Here is a 21,741-nt window from a genome sequence, read left to right as displayed (position 1 = left end):
TACATAAATTTTTATATTTTTCACTACTATTCTAGTGCATTAGCCTCTGAGTGTTTAACTTTTCCTAATTCTTCATTTCATTGTTTTTTAAGGTATCGTCTGTATGGCCAGTGGAAGAATGAAACTTATAATAGTCACCCACTTTTAGTAAAAGTTAAGGCCCAAACAATAGACAGAGCCAAATATATCATGAAGTAAGTTTTAATTTATTTTTCTTCATATTAATCTAATGTATATCTGAGTCTAATTTACTTTCTTTTAACCAACTTATGTCTGAGTCTCAATTCTGAGGAAGCCCAGGAGTATGTGCTAATGGCATAGTTTATGATATACTGCAGATAGAATGACTATCAGTTTTTGTGTTTTTTTTTTTAGCTCATTTTGACTACTAAGTTTTTATAGTTGTCATGTTTGTATAGCTGTAAAATCCAATAATCCTCTTTAATGATGAGTCTTTTTTTAAAGGACAGCCTACTATGGCTTTTGCCCAATTTGCGTAAGACATTTAATGACTTGTACAAGGTGATCAAAGTTCTTGAAATTTCCTCTGCCAGAAGTTACTATAATGAAGATTTTTCTTTTTTGGAAGATCTAATGGAATTATGCAGAACTATCTCTTTGAGTCAACTTTTGAAAGTTTTTATTTTTTTCATTTGTGTGCTTTATTTTCATGTCATTAAAAACGTAAGAGTGATGTTATTTTACCTTGGTAAACTGAGATTTAATCATCAACATCATATACTTCAGATTAGAGTTGGTTTGTATACTAAATACACTGCTATATTGCAAGTGTTTTCAGCAAGGCTATTGATTGTCGTTTCTTTTATGTTTGTGCAGTGGTATGGTTATTCTGATTTAAAATAGTTCACTCTCTAGTTTAACTAGATCCAACAGTATGCAATGATAGTGTTTGTGCCCAGTGATATCGTCCCTGGCTACAGTCTGCTGGGGAAACAAGTGTGTGCACAATCACAATCAGATCTAATAGTTGCTGTTATATAGTATGTATAATGTTCTTTGAGAAGATAGAGAAGAGAGTGAATTATTTCACCCTTGGGAAGTTGGGGAAGGCATGGAAGGAGATACTAGAATTGGTCCTTCCAAAAGAGTTCGGTCTTAAGATTTCCCCAAGTAGAGTTTCTAGCTTAACAACAGCAGCTAAGCTAATGTTTATGGAGCCATTAATATTTGTGTGTGAGGCCCTGTACTATGTGCTTTATAGGGATTATTTAATAATACAGTTGACCCTTGAACAACATCGGTTTGAACTATGCAGGTTCACTTATATGTGGATTGTTTTTTCAGTAAATATATTGGAAAATTTTTTGGAGATTTGGAACAACTTACAAATCACATAACGTAGAAATATTGAAAAAGTTAAGAAAAAGGTATGTCTTTAATGCATAAAATATGACTAGTAGATACTAGTCTTTTATCATTTGCTACCATAGAATATACACAAATCTATTATAAAAAGTTAAAATTTATCAAAACTTATATGTATACTTAACAGACCATACATGGTGCCATTTGTAGTTAAGAGACATGTAAACAAATGTAAAGATTTAGTATTAAGTCATAACTGCATAAAACTAACTATAGTACCTAGTGTACCATTGTAATAATTTCGTAGCCACCTCCTGTTGCTATGCAGTGAGCTCAAGTGTTGTGAGTACCCGCTTAAAACACTGTGTGGTGCTAATCATCTCTGAGCAGTTTCTCTCTCCAGTAAATTGCGTTATTGCCATAAAAAGTGATGTCTCATGGTTCTTATGTATTTTTCGTGCTTATTGCAATATCATAAGCCTTACATAACAGCCTGGGACTCATATGAATTGCCTCTAGTGCTGCCAGAAGTGCTCCCAAGTGGAGCAGTGTCATGACATTACAAGAAAAAATTGCTTAATGTGTACCATAGATTGAGGTCTGTGGCTCAGGTACCCGCCATTTCAAGATAAATGAATCCAGCCTAAGGACTGTTTTAAAAAATTTTTTTAAATGTTTATTCATTTCTGAGAGAGAAAGAGAGAGAGAGAAGAGACCGAGTGTGAGGAGCAGGGGAGGGGCAGACAGAGAGGGAGACACAGAATCTGAAGCAGGCTCCAGACTCTGAGCTGTCAGCACAGGGCCCGATGTGGGGCTCGAACCCACAAACTATGAGATCATGACTGAGCCAAAGTCAAATGCTTAACTGACTGAGCCACCCAGGCACCCCTAAGGATCGTTGTTTAAAAAAAAAGGTGCGGCGGGGTGGTGGGGGGGGGTAATTCATGAAGCCATTGCTACAGCTATATGAGCAGATGTGAAAAATTTGTACTTTTTGTGAAATATTTTTTGATCTTGTATTGAAAATGCAGCTGTTTTTATGGGTGCAGGATTACCATAAGGAAGAAATATGTATAGACTCTAATATTTGAGAAAATGCCAAGTCATTTTGTGATATAGGAAAGTGAAGGATCTGAAGCTGGAGAATTTATTGCCAGCAAAGGATGGTTTGATAATTTTAGAGATGTTTGGCTTAAAAAAATGTCAAGATAACAGGAGAAGTGGTTTCTGCTGACCAAGAGGCAGAAAGTAGATGAGTTCCCAGACACCTTTAAGAAAATCACTGAGGGACACCTGGGTGGCTCAGTCAGTTAAGCATCTGACTCTTGACTTCGGCTCAGGTCATGATATCATTGTTCGTGAGTTTGAGCCCCGCATGGGGCTCTGTGCTGACAGCGTGGATCCTCCCTTTCCCTCTGCCCCTTCCCCATTTGCTCTCTAGTTCTCTCTCAAAAAATAAATAAAGTTAAACTCAAAAAAAAAAAAAATCATGGAGAAGGGATATCTGCCTAAACAGGTTTTTTTTTTTTTTTTTAACTTTTTAATGTTCGTTTATCTTTGAGAGAGAGAGAGCGAGCGAGCATGAGCAAGGGAAGGCAGAGATAGAGGGAGACACAGAATCCAAAGTAGGCTCCAGGCTCTGAACTGTCAACACAGAGCCCAATGCGGGGCTTGAACTCACAAACCACGAGATCATGACCTGAGCTGAAGTTGGATGCTTAACTGACTGAACCACCCAGGCGACCCCTGAACAGGTTTTTAATGCAGACAAAAGTTACCCTATTCTGGAAAATAAAGCCACAAAAGACCTTAAGGAAGAGGCGCAAGTACCAGGATTCAAGGCAGGAAGTGATAGGCTAACTCTACTGTTTTGTGCAAATGCAGTTAGAGTGCCCTTATCTATAAAGCTGCTAGCACTTGAGCCTCGAAGGGAAAAGATAAACATCAAGTGCCAGTCTTTTGGTTGTACAACAAGAAGGCCTGGACAACAGCCTCTTTTTCTGGATTGAATCAATCCAATCTTTTCAGTTGATTGGTTGAATCAATCAATTGATTCAGATCAACTGGTTCAGTTGATTCAATTGATCAGGGCTTTGTCCCAGAAGTTGGGAAATACCTTGCAGTAAGACTGACTTTTAAAGTTCTTTTAACAGGGGTGCCTGGATGGCTCAGTTGGTTGGGCGTCTGACTTCGGCTTGGGTCATGATCTCATAGTTCATGGTTTCAAGCCCTGCATCCGGCTCTCTGCTGTCAGCGCAGAGCCTGGAGCCTGCTTCAGATTCTGTGTCTCCCTCTCTCTCTGCCCCTCCCCTGTTAGTTCTCATTCTCTCTGTCTGTCTGTCTGTCTGTCTCTCTCTCTCTCTCTCTCTCTCTCAAAAATAAATAATAATAAAAAAATTTAAAGGTCTTTTCATATTGGACAGTGCCCTTGGCCACCCAGAACCCCATGAATTCAACACCAGAGGTGCCAAAATGGTCTACTTGCCCTCAAACACAGTGTCTCTAGTTCAGCCTCTAAACCAGGGGGTCATAAGGACCTTTAAGACTCATTACACACAGTACTTTATGGAAAGGATTGTGAACACTATGAAAGAGAACCCCAATAGAACATTATGAAATTCTGGAAGAATTAATTACACCATTGAAGATGCCATGATTGTTGCAGAAAAGCTGTAAAAGCTATCAAGTCCAAAATAATGAATTCTGATGGGGGAGGGGGGGAACTGTGTCCAGATGTTGTATATGACTTCACAGGATTTATGACAGAACCAGTCAAGGAAATCATGAAAGAGATTGTGGATATGGCAAAAAAGGTTGGGAGTAAATGGTTTCAAGATCTGGATTTTTCAGAAATTCAAGAGCTATTAGACACCACATAGCAGATGACTTGATGGAGATGAGTGCTTCTGAATGAATGCAAGATGAAGAAAAAGATGTAGAAGAAGCAGTGACAGAAAACAGATTGACCTTAGACAGTCTGGCAGAAGGTTCTGATTATTCAAGACTGCTTCTGACTTCTCTTACGACATGGACCCTTCTATGATATGGGCACTGAACCTAAAGCAAATAGTGGGAGAAGAATGGGTATCACATTGAAACATTTTTAAAGTGGAAAAGCAAAAAAGTCAGGCAAATTACCATGTACTTCCATAAAGTAACACTGAGTGTGCCTGCCTCAGCTGCCTCCCTTCCACCTCCTCCGCCTCTTCCACCCTGCCATCCCTGAGACAGCAAGAACGGCAACCATTCCTCTTTCTCCTCCTCTTCGGCCTACTCAGTGCGAAGGCAGCGAGAATGAAGACTTCATGATGATCCACTTCCACTAATAATCATCCTGTGATACAGTTAAGAAACTTACCTGTTGTGTTTGTGTCTCTGTATGAAAGTCTAACCCTGTGGGAAGAACTATAAGAGACGTTTTTCTGTCCTCATCATGTAGGACATTGTGTGCAAGACTTATATGGAAGTGGATAGGCTGTCCTTACGTAGGCATTCGGTGAATGATATTTAACAACATTAATAATGTGTTCGTTTTCTTACTGGTTTACAACTTTGCTTTCAAAGAATTGTTATTACTGTAGTATGCCTTTCTCTTGTAATTGGACAAACTGCATATCAGCCTATCATCACAGGTAAGTGGTTTTCTAAATAAATGTAACAGTGTTTCCAATACTGTATTATGAATATGAGTGTAATGCTATATGCCATTAAAATTTTATAACGATTCATTCATTAGTCTATAGGCTAGGCTACCATGAAGCAATTGTATCGATTATACTAGGCTGTCATAAAACCAATCATATTGCTGCTGTTTCATTATCAGTGTATGAATCATTATACCTGTGAATGAATATGAATTTCTTTTCCACATTATCTTTTCATTTTTGATGTCTAGTGTTAGTACCTACATCTACAGTGTTTTATATCATATAAGATAATACTGATGTAGGTACTGACAGAGTGTTCACCTTGTAAATAGATGATGTAAACTTAACAGTATTGATAAATACAATACAGTACTGTAATTGTTTCCCTTATGATTTTCTTAATAGCGTTTTCTTTAGTTTATTGTAAGAATACAGTGTGTAATACACAGAATATGTGTTAATCGGCTCTTTATGTTATATTGGTAAGGCTTCTGGTCAACAGTAGGCTATTATTCGTAGCTAAGGTTTGGGGGAGTTAAAAATTATACACAGATTTTCAACAGTTGGGGGTTATTGCCCCTAATCTCCATGTTGTTCAAGGGTCAACTGTATATTAGATCTTACCAAATCTCTTGAATCTGTCTCTTCCACTCTGTACTGCCACTATAACTCATTTCTTTTATCTGGAGTATTATGGTGCCTTGTATTTATTGTTTCTTCAAGATCCCTTGGTGACTAACCATTGCCTGCAGATTACGATGTGTCAGCCTTTATGGTGTGGTGATGTGAGACATCTTTTGTGATCTGTCCCTCCCCATTTCCAACCTCTTTCCCTGCCAATTCTACCTCCAACCGTACTGAGTCCAGTTAAGTTTCCCTCAGTGTGCTGTGGTCCTCTTTATCTTTGCATATGTTTTTCGTTTCTTTTGTTGGTACAGGTTTTCCCTTACCTCTTTTTCCTCCCTAACTGGTGACCTCATCCTTGGAGGGTGGGCTTCAGTGTTAACCATCTCATGAAGCCTTCCGTAGCACATACTGCCTAGCACAATCGACTGTTCTTTATTTGCACCACCACTGTCCCATATGCATGTGATGCTGTCATACCACTGAGATACATGGCTAGGATTATTTGCCTTTTATATAATTATCTGATCTTCTGAATAGTTTATACATGCACATTGTTTAAATTTCAATAAATACAAAAAGGTAGATAGTAAGAAGTCTCACACCCTACCCCCCATCCACTCAGTCCTCCTAAAGGAAAAAAGGAGCCACTGTTTACTTTCTCATTTATTCTTCCAGATATTTTTATGTGTATACAGGTGAATACAAAGATACTGTTCTCCCTTTTTGTACTATTGATAGCATATAATTATTACTGTTCTGTAATTTGCTGTACTTGTTAGAGAATGTAAAATGTAAAAAATAGGTTGACTCTGTCTCCCCAGCTGGACTAAGCTTGAGAGCAGGAGCTATTATTCATCCTTGTATTCCTAGTGCTTAGCTCTTTGCCTGTCATAGAAGACATTAATAAGAATGAATTGATTAATAAAAATATTTATCACAGAAGGATATGTGTAGAATTTTTAATGTACTTGGGTTTTTGTTGTATTTGTTAGTTGTAACTATTTCACCAGGCTTGAACAATATGATTTTGGTATTGATTGAAGTTTGTATGTTGGGAAGGGAATATATTAATTTATTACTTGCAGAATTTCACAAATTTTGATTACTGTTTAAAAAATGAATTTGCTGTAAGGCATTCAGTAATTCATTCCACAAATGCTCACTGATTGTGTTCCATATGCCAGACACCATGCGTGGTAGCTTGAGGGGGAGACAAAATCAAGAATCTATTCCTTTTTATTTTTATTTTTATTTTTATTTTTTTTCTCTTCAGGGTGGAGGCAGAAGGGAATGGGATAAAAAGTATAGAGAAGAAGGGTTTGCTTTGGTAGTAGGATGACCACATGAAATAGTAGGCTCAGAAGTAAGGACAGGTGGTAGTAATTTGAAGGTGGAGCAGAGTATAGCCAAAGTTTAAAACTTGACAGATCTCTCTTCTGTGGGGGAAAAGGGAAACTGGGCCATGGAGAATGGGAAAGGGAAGCAGTTGATGATTAAATAATTTTGATTGATGGGTCAGTTTTGTCATAAGAAACTTCTTAATTAAGTTTGTTACTTCCAGAATTGTTCCATTCTTTGAACTATCAACTGAATTCATTATTTGCTTCATCATACTGTATTTTCATTCTAGAAAGCTTTCAGTTGTCAGCTTTTTAAGTTCCTAGATTTGTTTTTAAAGTTTATTTATTTATTTTGAGAGAGAGAAAGGAGAGAGAGCACAAACAGGGGAGGGGCAGAGAGAGAGAGAGAGGAGAGAGAGAGAATCCAAAGCAGGCTTCACACTCAGCACACGGCCCAACATGGGGCTTGATCCCAGGACCGTGAGATCATGACCTGAGCCGAAATCAAGAGTCAGCTGCCTAACCACTGAGCCACCAGGTGCCCCTTTAAGTTTGTAGATGTATTATGTAATGTCAGAAGAATTTAAGATGCTGTGTAATAATTTTGAGCTGTAAGCATTTCATAGATGTAAGTTTTCCAGAGTGTTAGTAAAAGAATACTGAGCAGAGGAAGAATTAAAGAGGAAGAAAAGGAGTAGAATTGATTTTTCAGAAATGGTTTCCTTTCAAAAATTATTTACATGAAAACCAGAGAACTTCCTATATCAAGGAATGCGGCATTAGCTATTACTCTATTAGGGTAACTGAGACAGATGGTATGAGGTATTTCATTGCATTACACTAAATTTTGTATTTTAATCCCTAAGCTGATAAATGAGCCCATCTAAATCTAAAATAATTCTGATTTGCTACAAGAGTTTTATGTGCTTGTAGAGTACATTAGGAGTTTTTGCTTATTAGACTTACTGTAAAATGGAAATGTGTATATTACAAATGTTAAGCATCAATATAAAATCTTAATATCCTTTGGTAGAATGCCTAATCAAAATAGCCTAAGGCCTACAGTAAAGTATATGAAGAATTTGGTTGTTTACATAGATCCATTTTAGATACTTGGGAAATACCTGTTTTTTCTTTTGTTTTTGTTTTTATGATACAACAAAGCTGTCAACATTGTGAGGGAAATGACTTAATTAAGATGATCCGTGCCACCTTTTTCTCCTCTTGTAGGCGTCTAACCAAGGAAAATGTGAAGCCTTCTGGAAGACAAATTGGGAAATTGAGCCACAGCAATCCAACCATTTTGTTTGATTATGTATGTTTTGAGGTTAATATTGCTTTAAGGGATATTTCTTTTTGTTATCTTTAAATCAGGACAAGTGGAAATGGAATGATGAAGTTTTAAAAATGGTAGTTTTAGGGGAAAAAAATCTTTAGCAAATGAGACATCATATAATCTAAAACCAAAACAGCATAGAATATATTTAACACATTGATCTAATTTTTTGGTAATATATAACAATGCTACTGTTATAAATAATCTAATACTGTCTTATTTACCATATGTTGATTTAGAGAAGTATTAAGAGATGCATTATATATGATTTTAGTTGTTAGAAACATTTGAATAGCATTTCATTCAAGCATAGCACTTTCATATTTAGAAAGAGATTTCTAAAAGACATTTGGCATTTATCATTCCGAAATTCAAGTTATTCCTGGAATTATTTCCTAATTGGAAAATGTAGCTTATGAAAATATTTTCTAAAGAAACGGAATAGGTCTTATATAAATACAAAATAGAAGCTACTTTATTTTTAAGCATGGTTTCTTAAAAAATATAGCCATAATTTAGCACAGAACGCCTCTTTTGATGAGTCAATGCCATCTATTCTTTGCTCTTATCTTCCAGATCTTATCACAAATACAGAAGTATGATAACTTAATAACACCTGTAGTAGATTCATTGAAATACCTGACTTCATTGAATTATGATGTTTTGGCCTGTATCCTTTCAAGTGAACTAACACATAGATTTCACATTTCATAGACCTTAATGGTGAACATTTTAGTTTCATTATTTTTTTTTCATTGTAAGTTCCATTAGTAGCCATATGAGGTTGATTCAGGTGGCTGATCTGAAGGTTGGCCAGCCAGGAGTTTGTGTATACGTGTCTATGTTGTATATAGGGAGAGAACAATGTTATGTTTACTAAACATCGTGATACAGGTGAAATCTGTCTTGCTTGCTGAAAGATGGAAAAGTGGCTAAAGAAGAAAAGTTGGTACTACATGGAGTGTAATTTTCAATGATTTGTAATAACTTGAAGCTAACAATTGTTTTCCAAGATGTGGTATTTTGTTGTTTTAAGGGTCTTTATTAGAGATTGTAGTGACCTAAAATTTTTCCTTAATGTATGAAAGATTGTATCATTGAAGCTTTAGCTAATCCGGAAAAGGAGAGAATGAAACATGATGACACAACCATCTCAAGCTGGCTTCAGAGTAAGTATTTTTATTTTTCCAAGGATGAAATTTCCATCTGTTGCAATTGCCATGTTATATATTCTATTACCCATGCTAAGAGCCTGTTTGTCAAGAGGTGCTGAGAATACTTAGCCACTTGGCTTGTTCTCAAGCTGGACGTCCAAGTCTTTGGCTGCGTAAGGAAGTTCATATAGTACTTATTCATTTTCCAACTCAAGAGTCCAGTATTGGCTATGATAGAATTTGTGCAAGCATTACTGGGGAGATGAAAATTCCCTTCTATTATTTCAGTGGAATTAATCTTAAAGGAACTATTGTCTTTTCTCTCTATCCTGACGTTTCAGTCATCTTAAAAGAACAAAAACTTGTTTGTTAACAAAAAACACTACTTTTTTTTTTTAAATTTCTTATGCTTTTGATTTCTAGCAGTGAGTTCCCTTTTCTTTCAACCTATCACGTTTGATAGCTGAATCTTGTAGTAGCTCCCCATTGCCCTTTAAAGTCTGAAATCTGGATTAAGTCATGTAAGTAAGTTCTTTTGGAATCAAGTCCTTACTCAGTGTATTAGCCTCATCTTTTGCCCCTCCCCAATGTTCTAGGTTCCATTAATACTGAACTTGTACTTTCCATGGCCTTTTTTGCACGTGTTATTGCCTCTACTTGGAATACCCTTCCATGCTGCAGCCTCATTTCCTCCACCACATCTTCTACTTATTCATTAGATTTCAGCTTAGAGGTCACTTTTCTTCAGAAGGCTTTCCCTATTAATGTTCCTACCCAAAGGTCAGAATTAGGTGCTCTGTTTCAGTATTCCCATGGAACCTTTTATTCATCATAGTTATGTCAGTTCACTTTTCTGTATCCCTCATTAGACTGTAAGCTCCTTGAGGGCAGGACTTGTGTTTTGTCCATCATCCTTTAGATGCTCAGCAAATAATTGTTGAAAAGGCTACAGATCACTTGATTTTTACTGGGATCTCCTCTTCTTGTCTTGACTGGGGTTTTCTCCTTACTCATGATGTGATAAGGACTATTGGTAAAAATTGGTCGTTTGTTTGCTTCTTGGTCTGGCAATGCTTTACCTGTTTGCTTGCCTCTCCACAACTAGTAGCATGTTTCTAGATAAAAAGAGATTTTTTGTGTGTGACTCAAACATTTGAGAGGCAGGTGTTTTGTTGATCATTCAAATTTACTGAGTGATCTGCAAGATTTTGTTGTGGCCTGATTAATTGTTGTGGCCCAACAGGCTCTGGAATCAGGTCGTATAGGTTTGAATCATTGTGCTACCTCATACCAACTATGTGACATGTTCCTTATTGATAGGTTGATAACAACCTGAGATGATTATTGCAAAAATTAAATGAGATAATTAACATTAAAGTACTTAGTACAGTGCTTCGCATATGTATGCTCAAGAAATATTAGCTGTTATTAATTCTAAAACTCCATTCAATGGCATCAGCAATACAAGTATTCCTAGCTCATTTTGTTTTAGAGATTGAGTTAGTTGAGAAATGGCGCTTAATATTGTGTTTTTTTTTTGTTTTTGTTTTTGTTTTTTGTTTTATGAACTGTTTTTTAAAAGCCCTATTTTTTTATTTCATATAGGTCTGGCTAGTTTCTGTGGTGCAGTTTTTCGTAAATATCCAATTGATCTTGCTGGTCTTCTTCAATATGTGGCTAATCAGCTAAAGGCAGGCAAAAGGTATTCATAGCAAATTATATGTAAATGAAATTCAGTAATTAGAGTACTTCTGGTGGTATTGGGATATTGAGATTGCTATTATCCTGAAAAACTGTTGGTTGTAGGCTTAAGTAGAATAGTTGCTCACTTATATATATGGAATTCTTTAATTAAAAGAAATTGTAATTTCATACATAAATACTTTTTTACACAAATGTAATATTTGGCCATATATATAATTCATTAAAAAGACAATTCATTTTGACTACCTATTAGGCTCTTGAATAAGTGGTTAGTTAATATGGTATATTGTAAATCTTCTTATGACAAGACATATTACATTATTGATTATGCTGCTGGACAGTAATTGAACTTTACATTAAGCATATGGTAGGAACATGTTTATTTTGAGGGTGTATATAGTATTTTTGAAACAATTTTTTAAAAAAATATGGACTTCAGAGATTACGTACAGCTTGCATACCTTTTGGATAACGTTCTCTTTTCTTTATAAATACTGAATTTTATTGTTTTATTCTGGACCCATATCACTGCTTAGAGTTGGAATTAGTGTGTATCTTAAACCTCCTCAGCAGTAGACGGACTAGACTCGAAGAACTGGAAATTGTTCCTGAAAACTATCTGGTAGAAAGCAAACAAAAGTTTTAAAGCTATCTGCTCTTCCGCACAAGTATTACCTAAGTAATTCTTGACAGATTCTTATTTTGGATTAGAGAACACTGAAAAAAATAATTAGATTTTAGGATTTTATCAGCACATTGCACTCTGCGCATCTGTCCACCATTCCTGTACATTTTACTCTTCTGTGTCTATGGGCCAGGAGAATGTAATGTTATTTTTAAGTCTATAGCTCAGTTTTCTGTACTGTGAATTATAGTTTTTAATTAAAAGATAGTTTAAAGAAAAATTAAAATATTTCGTTGGTACTTGTTGCATACTAATTTGCATGGAGGGCTCTCTTGTTTTCAAAACCTATGTTTAGGGAAGGCAAGACAAGTTGAGAGAGTAAGCACTCAATAAGAATCTTCAAACACTGCCTTTTATCTATTTTTAACTTGTGTCTTGCGTATGTCTAGCTTTACGTTTGGGAACACGTCTGTATTTGTTTTGTAGGAAAGAAGGTTTCCACTTAATCTTCATTACTTAACTAATTAAAGAGGATCTTGAAAGTCATATGTTGTTATTTCCATTGATAGTCCTAAGCTTTGAGAATTAAAATGAGTAACTATTGGCACAATAACAAATGTTTTTAAGGCTGTCATCTTAGGCTCATACACTGCAACTTGGAACTTCGTTCCCTTCCTTTTTTTTCTTTCTCCTATCCCTCACTCCCTCCATTCCTTCCAAGTGTGTGTGATTGTTTAGAGAGATGGCTCTATACCGTCAAATATATATATTGGCCACCTTGTACTGGAGGATAAAAAAATGCTGTGAAGAAGTGAAGGGGATTAAGAGTACACTTACCATGATGAGCACTGAGTAATGTATAGCACTGTTGAATCACTGTATGAGTAAAACTGACATAAACTGTATGTTAATTATACTTGAATTAAAAAAAAAAAATAAAAAACATTTAAAAATGCTATGAAGGGCTTTTGGGCCAAGTGATAAAAATAAAAGATGAACTATAGATTAAAGTATGGAATCAGTGTTAGATTTACTAAAGTTGATAACTATGCTGTGGTTATGTAAGAGAATAATTATATTCTTGGAAATACATTCTTAGGAATTTTAGGGGTAAAATGTGCCCTTAAAAGTGATGTTACTTACTAAATAAGTTACTCTCAAATGGTTTGAAAAAATTGTGTGTGTGTGTGTGTGTGTGTGTGTGTGTGTGTGTGTGTGTGTAGAGGGAGGGAGAGAAAACACAAACGATAAAGAGAACAGGAGTCCAAATGTTAATAGGTGAAGTCAGGGTAAAGGGTATATGGCAGTGCTTTGTACTATTTTTTATCTTTACGTACTGTCTGTACGTTTGAAATTATTCCCAAGAAAATGTTAAAGTAAATATATTACATGTCTCAAATATTGTTCAGTATAGTTCCAGAATGCAGTTTTTCCTTAAAAACCACATTAGCCCCTTTCTGCTCCATATTTACATACAAGCAATTTAGGGATTCTCAGCATGTTAATTATAATATATTGTAACTTTTATGTTTGAAGTTTCAACTCTAGACTGTTTCTTATTTTTTCTAAATAGTTTTGACCTGCTTATATTGAAAGAAGTGGTACAAAAAATGGCAGGAATAGAAATAACAGAGGAAATGACGATGGAGCAACTAGAGGCCATGACTGGTGGAGAGCAACTAAAAGCTGAGGTGAGAGTTGCTAGTTTTTTAATGGACTTTTTAAGTTCAAAATAGATGCATGCTCATACTAACGAATCCAAACAACACGTAAGTACATGAAGCCAAATGTCAAAGCCATGCATAACCCTCCTCTCATGGCTGTCCTCATCTCCCTTTTGAAAACTGTGATATACTAGTTATTTAAGCCCTTTCAAACAGCTGAAACAAAGTATAAAAGACAGCAGTGCATCTGTAAGGGAAGTAAATACCAAGTGTTCTGTGGTCCTTGATACCCCAACTGGTGTTAATCTGAACATCATCACTCTGTTGTTGAATCTTGAAACTAATGACTGTAATCAGCAATTGTGTCACTAAAATAAATTTGTGAAGAGAGGAAAGGAATGTAGAATAAGTTTTTAATCTTCAGGATTGTAACTGATCCTCTTCTGTGTCTTTTTCAAATCAGATAGCATGTGTTATGTACTATGCGCTGGTAAATTTATGTCTTCTCTTGTGCAGGGTGGTTATTTTGGCCAGATCAGAAACACTAAAAAATCCTCCCAGAGATTAAAAGATGCACTATTGGACCATGATCTTGCTCTTCCTCTCTGTTTGCTTATGGCTCAGCAGAGGAATGGGGTAATCTTCCAGGAAGGTGGAGAGAAACATTTGAAACTTGTGGGAAAACTCTATGATCAGGCAAGTTAAAGTGGCTTTTGTGCTTGTGTGGATTTCTTTTTCATCCTGATAGTGGAAAATATGGAATGTGGTATAATTTTCATTTATTTATTTTTTGTTTTTAAATGTTTATTTTGAGAGAGAGCACGCGCAGGGGAGAGGCAAAGAGAGAGGGAGAGAGAACCCTAAGCAGGCTCTGTGCTGTCAGCACAGAGCCCAACGCAGGGCTCAGTCTCAGGAACTGTGAGATCATGACCTGAGCCAAAATCAAGAGTCAAATGCATAACTGACTGAGCCACCCACACGCCCCAGAATGCGATATAATTTTTAAAATGTCATTTGCACATCATATGAGTGTGAAACAGCTCTAATGTAAAATAGGCATTTTTGAACTAGGGGGTATTTCTGTGCAAATTATGGTATTTAAGAGAAGGCTCTAGGAAACGTAATCATATGTATAAGATTTTCAATTTAAGTAGTTAACTTCAAGTTATTTGCTCTCATATCTTTTCCTGATCTCTGGAAATCTGGAAATTCAGTCAGAACAAAGTAGATGTGATGTTTATAAAATATTTCTGTAAATATTAGGCACCAAAACCTATGATTAGCCTACAAGATGTGTTTACCACCAACTGTATTACAAGGGAAAAAAGAGATCACATATATTTTATAAATGAAGTTTTCCTCTTTTAAGGGCAAGGAAATTCTGTATACGTAAAACTGTTGTTTTATGTGATGTAGGGGAAGTATATTCTACTAAAAGTGACGAAATAATAGCTTGGAACTTGAGACCTGGTTGAACATTAAAGCCTTAGGTTGATGAACTTTTCAGGGCCTTGGTATCTTTTGTGGTAATATGATTACATGATGATGTTTATAGATTGTCTTTAAAGTTCTTCTAAGTTGTAAAATTTGAATTCTTTATTGTTAATCAAAATATTGTTAAAATGACCTATTGTAATCATTTTGGAAAATGTTTATGTCGGTTTTGTAAAGTGGTAGCACATTTGTGTTTTTTGTCTTATTTTTTAAATTTAGTGTCATGATACCCTGGTACAGTTTGGTGGGTTTTTAGCATCTAATCTAAGCACAGAAGATTATATAAAGCGAGTGCCTTCAATTGATGTGCTCTGTAACGAATTTCATACACCCCATGATGCAGCATTTTTCCTGTCTAGGCCAATGTATGCACACCACATTTCGGTAAGTGTAAGTGTCTTTGCTGCCATTCAAGAATGATTCCAAAGTAGTTCTTAACTATAAATGTGTTTTAGTTTGAAATAGATATAGATTACATGTCTCTTGGAGACATTTTTTTAAGTTTATTTCTTTTGAGAGAGACAGAGACTGAGTACAAAGCGGGGAGGGCCAGAGAGAGAGGTGAGAGAAAATCCCAAACAGGCTCCACACTGTCAGCACAGAGCCCAGTGCTGGGCTCGATCCTATAAACCATGAGATTATGACCTGAGCCAAATCCAAGAGTCAGATGCTCAACCCAACTGAGCCACTCGGGTGCCCCTTGGAGAGTTATTCTTTTGTTAACGTTCATCTCTGAGAGGTGTACGATGACAATGCTCCCTCTAAATGTAAGTCTCACTGGTGCTATAATTTTACTGTTACTGTACCCCCAGTTGTCCAGGTTGATGTCGTATGGGCCCTTTAGAGCTAACTATAGTGCTCAAACATTAGATGAGCGTCACCAATGAAGCATCCTAGAAACTCGTCCTGTGTCCCCAGATTCTAATTTAGTGACTTGCATAGTACCTGGGAATTTGTTTTGTTTTTGTTTTTTAATAAGCACTGGTTGATTCTGATGCAGGAAGATATGGTAATGTCATTCTGCGGAATACTCCCACGGAATACAGAGGGTACTATTTCTTCAGTTGACAATATCCCCGTCAGATAGTTGACTTGCTGTTCGTAGTGCCTTGAGAGAAATAAAGACACTAACAGAAAGACTTAACCACCCCAAACACTCTAAAAACTCTTGTAGTCTGTGTTGTGTAACTTCTCAGAAAGGGACATTCATGGTTCTTGTTTTCTTTCTCTCCCCCCTAAATGAGACGCCTAAAAAGAAAAAACAACAAAAGCAAGCCAGAGCCTTCCCAAGCAGAGTATCCCACTAGCGACTGTAAGGATGTTGGGGGAAGAGGACACTGCCCTCCCTCCTTTTCTCTCTCTGCCACCTGGACTCTTGCCTGCAAAGCAGTGACCTGGAAGGGGAATGGGCTTTTCCTTTCCCTTCGGACCATGGTCAGCCCTCTGTTTGGAAACCTTGGTACTTCTCCACTCTGACTGGAGCCCCAGTGTATTCTTCATCTTTGCGTAGGCTTGAATTCTGGCCCTTCTGTTTATTTGTTGTTGTCTGTACTGGGTAAGGCTTTTCACTCCAGATTTTGGGGAAGATCTCTGTCCTTTCTTTTAAACTAGGATCCTTCTTTGTTTCCGGTAGAAACACAGAATTGTGTAGTATAGGTGTGGAGAAAAGACGCTGAGAAATTTGGGGTCTAATTGATCATTTAATCAACCATCAGCTGTTAGTGTTTACATATCAACTGGTGCAGTGTCACACTTCCCTCTAACAACTGTTAATTGATTTAATTATCACTTTCAGCATTATGCAACAATACTGTTGCTATTTCTGCTATCTTCTCTGAAGGGAAAGGGGGACAAGGGGTAGGATTAGGCCTCTTTTTTCCCTTTAGAATCTCTCAATCCAGGAAATTGTATGCTCTTTTTGCATAGTTGTGTCTTGTGTTGTCGCCCCATCCCTCAGTAGGTCAGTCTCAGCTATGCACCAGGGGACCTGATTTCTTGAAGGACTGAGGTGGGAGAATTGCTTCATCTCAGGAATTCTGACCTGCCCTGTGCTATACTGAGAAGTGAACACACTAATCAGCGATATTGAACCCTAGCAAACAGGAACACCTGGTTGCCTGAGGTTGGCTGAACTTTTCCAGGTCAGAAAATGGAGCAGGTCATTCCTACCAATAGCTACCTCTTCTGTAGCCTGTGTAAAATATTAGGTCTTTGTCATTTAAGAGATACAAATTCTAAACTGAGAAATGTCATTTCCCCGTCAGGGTTGCAGAAGAAAACAAAGGGCCACATAGAGGTGACTATACAGACAAGTCAGGGATAAGTCTGTTACTGACAGACCACATTGGAAAGGGAGTTCTTTGGAAACCTTGGTTGCGCTAGATGGACATCCAGATTTCCCTAGAGGAGCCTTGCTTTTGCTTCTTGGGTGAGGACCTCTCTTGAAGAAACTTCGAGGAGAGGGTGTGAATGTTGGGGGACTGCCGGGTCCCTTCCGTAAATGGACTACCATCGGGCCCTCACGGGAGTGATTTAGCCGACCAAACACTGTTCAGGTTACTGGGCCAACAGGAGCTTTTTGAACAGTCGTTAGAAGTATAGCAATAACTGTGGATATCAGTTCTAGTCATGGATTTAGTGCCCCAAGTGACTTGAGATGTAGAGCTGTTATGCCTCTTTATTTGACTGAAGGTGTAAGCTTGAAGAGGGAGTTATACTGACTTCAGATGAGGAAATCTTCATCCTAGTTAAATATGAAGTACAGCTGTCTTTTCTCATCAAGCCTTTTTTTTTTTTTTCTTTTTAACTAGATAGGGACTAGGTGGGTGCCTAGCAATAGTAGTGATATTCGGAACCAGACGACTGGGGAGATGGGGGCTGTCATACCACATCATTGCCCCCTCATGCCTATAACTTAATTTTCAGTTTTAATTGTTGAGACCCACCTTGCAACACAGTTATGAAAGAAAGGCTTTCCCCCAGTTCATGTTCTAGATCTTGCCCAAATCAGGTAGCCAAGCTATCTTGTACAGATAGTTTTAACACTGATTGTCCTACGTTTTGTTAGAACCTCAGCAGATGTCATTCCGCCTCACATAGGTTCATATTAGTTACCATCAACAGGACCTGGCCTCAGAGGTGAAAGACCCTTCCTTATCCTGGCTATTCTCTCGGGTCTGTGATGTAATTGGGACTTCTCTCTCAAAAGTAATATTCTTTGTAATTTTGTCACCTGTGTAGTTCTCTAAAATGGGGTAACAGGAGGTAAATCTTCCACCTATAGAATAATTATAAGATTCTCTGATTGTAATTCTCATAATTGTAAGATGCTGCTTAAGTTACCCTCTGGAACCCAGTACTTGGTATGTCTTCCGTCCGGTTAGCCTGGGGTAGAGAGGCACTCCGGAGGGAAGACAGCGGGACTGTAAGGAGCCGAGCCTCTTAGCATCCACAGTCCAGCCCTGGAAGTGGAGCCTTTGATGTCTGACCTTCTGGTTCTGGGTTCCCTGTTCAGCACAAACTGTGATGATTTAAATGCTTCTTTATTTAACATAAAGAAGAAGTGAGTTTTAGATCTCCTGTTAGGTTCATCTTCAGGGATGATGCCTCATCCCCACAAAATTTTCATCCTAAAGAGACCGAAGGATAGGAGACAGTAGCAACAACACTTTGTATTCTTCTTCTTCTTCTTCTTCTTATTTTTTTGACCTTTGGTATTATACCCTATGAACTGATATGTAGTTCCTCCCGTTGTACTAACAGCTTCTTTTCCTCCTACCGTTAAGAGTATGGCCTTCCTCTGACCCTCCTCCAAAATTAGGATAAACCAGTCAGGCCTAAAAAAAGCTGCAGAGCCAGTTCCCACATGCTTTAAACTCTAATCTACCATATCCCTTCATAGAAAGTCTTATTTAGCTTACCAGCAGGGCGACCAGCTCGTCCTGGTTTGCTTGGGACTGCCAGTTTTGGCACGGTACTCTTGCATCCTGGGAATCCCCTCGTTCACTGCCAAACCTGAACACTTAGGCACCCTACTTGGCAGTCTTATAGTAACTTTCTCATACCCTTTCTTAATGTTGATCGAGATTCTTAATTGACAAATTGTAACGGCCAGTAGGGGCTATGTGTAGTGATAAAACATTCTGTGCCGGTTAGCTATTACTAGTTCCATTCTGCCTCTTTACTGGTGTTAAGACCATTTACTTGGTTCCCTTGAAGATCTTAAAAGCAGGAATGGAAAACCTACATGTTCAGTCTTTGATATAGTAGTAAGAGAGAGTAGGGTGGGTGATCATGGATGGTGGAGTGGGCACACATACGCTATTTACTTAACAGGTCAGGTTTAATAAGAATCTGCTGAAAAGCTCCTAGTGAGCACACAAGATTGGAACAGCTTCCAGGGATGATTTATCTTAAAATAAATGTTGGTAAGAAATCAGAATGTTTTGACTGGTCATCTTCTGATTCTTGAGAAGGGAACATAGGTTTTTATACTTGAAAGTCAATGCTATAAATTGTGTTGTGTTTGTTTTTACATTTTATCTCCAGTCAAAGTATGATGAACTTAAAAAATCAGAAAAAGGAAGTAAACAGCAACATAAAGTTCACAAGTACATTACATCGTGTGAAATGGTGATGGCTCCTGTCCATGAAGCAGTGGTCTCCTTACATGTTTCCAAAGTCTGGGATGACATCAGCCCTCAATTCTATGCCACATTCTGGTCATTGACAATGTATGACCTTGCAGTTCCACACACCAGCTATGAACGGGAAGTCAATAAACTTAAAGTTCAGATGAAAGCAATTGATGACAATCAGGAAATGGTAGGTTTTTGTTCTAGTAGCTCAGGTACAATAATTTCATGGTATTAATTCAACATTACCCATACTTTGTATTAACTCAAGTTCCTTAAAGCTACGATCTTACTGCTATATAATATTTTCTAAGTGAGTTAGTGGTGACCTCTCAGTGGGAAGGGGCAGGGGCTTGGTGAATACATGGAGGTTATGATCACACAAAAGGTATTATGAGTTTGCTTTTTTTTTTTTTTAACCGAAGACTATGTTAGCAACTTAAAATGATCTGTGTGACTCCCAATTACAAGAGCAGTAGGAGTTCCCAAAAGGAGAACTCTTTAGCAGAAGGCTTTGTGAAAGAGGTGAGTCTTAAGCTGGGTAGGCTTTGAAGATGGATTAGGTTTGGAAATAGGGAGGCAGATTGGCCACTTGAGAGCTCCAGCAAAGGTGTGAAGTAATTTAAGGTTTAAAGAGACCACTTTTATTCTAGTGAATGGGCTTAGTGATCAATTTGAATGGTTAGGATGGGGCCAGATTATGTAGAGCAGTGGAAGTTAGGAAAGAAGACTAATAAAAAGGAGGGCTGTATTAGATTCCTCAGCAGGGAAGTGATAATGGTAAAAATGGTACTTTAGAAAAAGCACTCTTGACAGTGGTATGAAGGATGCATTTGTTAGGGGGAAGGGGCTGGTGTTAGGCTGGAGACCAGGTAGGTGGCATTTTGGGCAATTCATTGTGAAGTACTGAGGTAGTGGGAATGCATGAGACTTTATAAGCATTTGGGATGCTGGAGTGAAGAAGGAAGAGTCAAAGATGACTCCATGCCGCAGACTAAAAGTACCAGTGCTGGAAAGGTAGCCTGTTTTGATGGGAAGACGAGAGTTTGGATTTGGTGAATGGTGGTGAATGGTGGTGAAAGCACACTCAGGTGGACTCCTCGATACCCCTGTGAAGTAATGAATATGAAGTGTCAGCATTTATCTCTTTTTGAATTTTTTAATTCAAAGAGAGGGAGGTAATGTTCCTCTAGTTAGAAAAGTATCTAACTTCTACATTGTAGCCTCCAAATAAAAAGAAAAAGGAGAAGGAGCGTTGTACTGCCCTTCAGGACAAGCTTCTTGAAGAAGAAAAGAAACAGATGGAACATGTACAGCGAGTTCTACAGAGACTGAAACTGGAGAAGGACAACTGGCTTTTAGCAAGTGAGTGGTTGGACTTGTTAAATTCCTGCTCCTGCTAAACTACAAGAGCAAACCTCTGTGACTTCAGAGGTGTTGAAGTGTATTATGTTTGTATTTCAACTCAGTGTTCACTATCCCGTTCTTGGGTGATTCATTAATGCAGAGTCGACCTCACATGTTCGCTGAAGGAACTGATTTAGTTTACTGGTGAAAGTAATTATAAACTACAATATTGGCAGCTTATCTTTCAACCTTTCTGGATGAAATCATATTTCTGGAGAAATTATAGATAGAAAAATGTCCACAGAGTGAAAATGAAAGTCTTATCCCAGGCATGACCTTTTGGTTACAAACTATAGAGTTTGTGGTTTTTTATAGCATTCTCTACACTAAAATTAATATGTTGTCATGTTTAGTGGCCTTGAGGCACTTGAGGAAGAAGTTTACCACTTAATATATTCTTCCCTTATTTTTAGAATCTACCAAAAATGAGACCATCACAAAATTTCTACAGCTGTGTATATTTCCTCGATGTATTTTTTCAGCAATTGATGCTGTTTACTGTGCTCGTTTTGTTGAATTGGTACATCAACAGAAAACTCCAAATTTTTCCACACTTCTTTGCTATGATCGAGTAAGTTCCTTTTATTGCAACCTTTAAAAAAAAAAGTCTCACACAAAGATAGCTAAACATGATAAGCTATAGAGGTATTTATTGTGTGTGTGGTTAAAAGCATGAACTCAAGAGCCAAGTGCCTGAACTTGAATCCTAGCTCTGCTACTTTCTAGCTATATGATCTTTGGCAAGTTTTTTTTAACCTCTCTGTGCCTCAGTTTTCTTACTGT

The 21,741-nt window shown here is 37.4% G+C and overlaps 1 protein-coding gene across 16 annotated transcripts in view; it reads left to right on the top strand.

The window, feature by feature from the left end:
- The window catches only part of THOC2 (THO complex 2), a 113,673-nt gene that overhangs the window by 68,053 nt on the left and 23,879 nt on the right, over positions 1 to 21,741 (top strand). For 11 of the 16 annotated variants that reach the window (XM_019824243.2, XM_019824240.2, XM_019824246.3 and 8 more), the window contains 11 exons: positions 93 to 194; positions 8,171 to 8,267; positions 8,853 to 8,946; positions 9,365 to 9,445; positions 11,036 to 11,132; positions 13,333 to 13,450; positions 13,940 to 14,119; positions 15,137 to 15,301; positions 19,466 to 19,741; positions 20,775 to 20,916; positions 21,372 to 21,529. In XM_019824243.2, the coding sequence (XP_019679802.1) occupies positions 93 to 194; positions 8,171 to 8,267; positions 8,853 to 8,946; positions 9,365 to 9,445; positions 11,036 to 11,132; positions 13,333 to 13,450; positions 13,940 to 14,119; positions 15,137 to 15,301; positions 19,466 to 19,741; positions 20,775 to 20,916; positions 21,372 to 21,529 (1,510 nt within the window). The remainder of the gene's footprint in view (positions 1 to 92; positions 195 to 8,170; positions 8,268 to 8,852; positions 8,947 to 9,364; positions 9,446 to 11,035; positions 11,133 to 13,332; positions 13,451 to 13,939; positions 14,120 to 15,136; positions 15,302 to 19,465; positions 19,742 to 20,774; positions 20,917 to 21,371; positions 21,530 to 21,741) is intronic. The other 5 variants (XM_011279460.4, XM_011279461.4, XM_023249254.2 and 2 more) reach the window with 1 other exon arrangement.

The sequence above is a fragment of the Felis catus genome, chromosome X (assembly GCF_018350175.1).
Source record: "Felis catus isolate Fca126 chromosome X, F.catus_Fca126_mat1.0, whole genome shotgun sequence".
Classification (NCBI taxonomy): domain Eukaryota; kingdom Metazoa; phylum Chordata; class Mammalia; order Carnivora; family Felidae; genus Felis; species Felis catus.
Note: the sequence above shows the minus strand (reverse complement) of the source record. Positions and strands in the feature narration are given on the sequence as shown.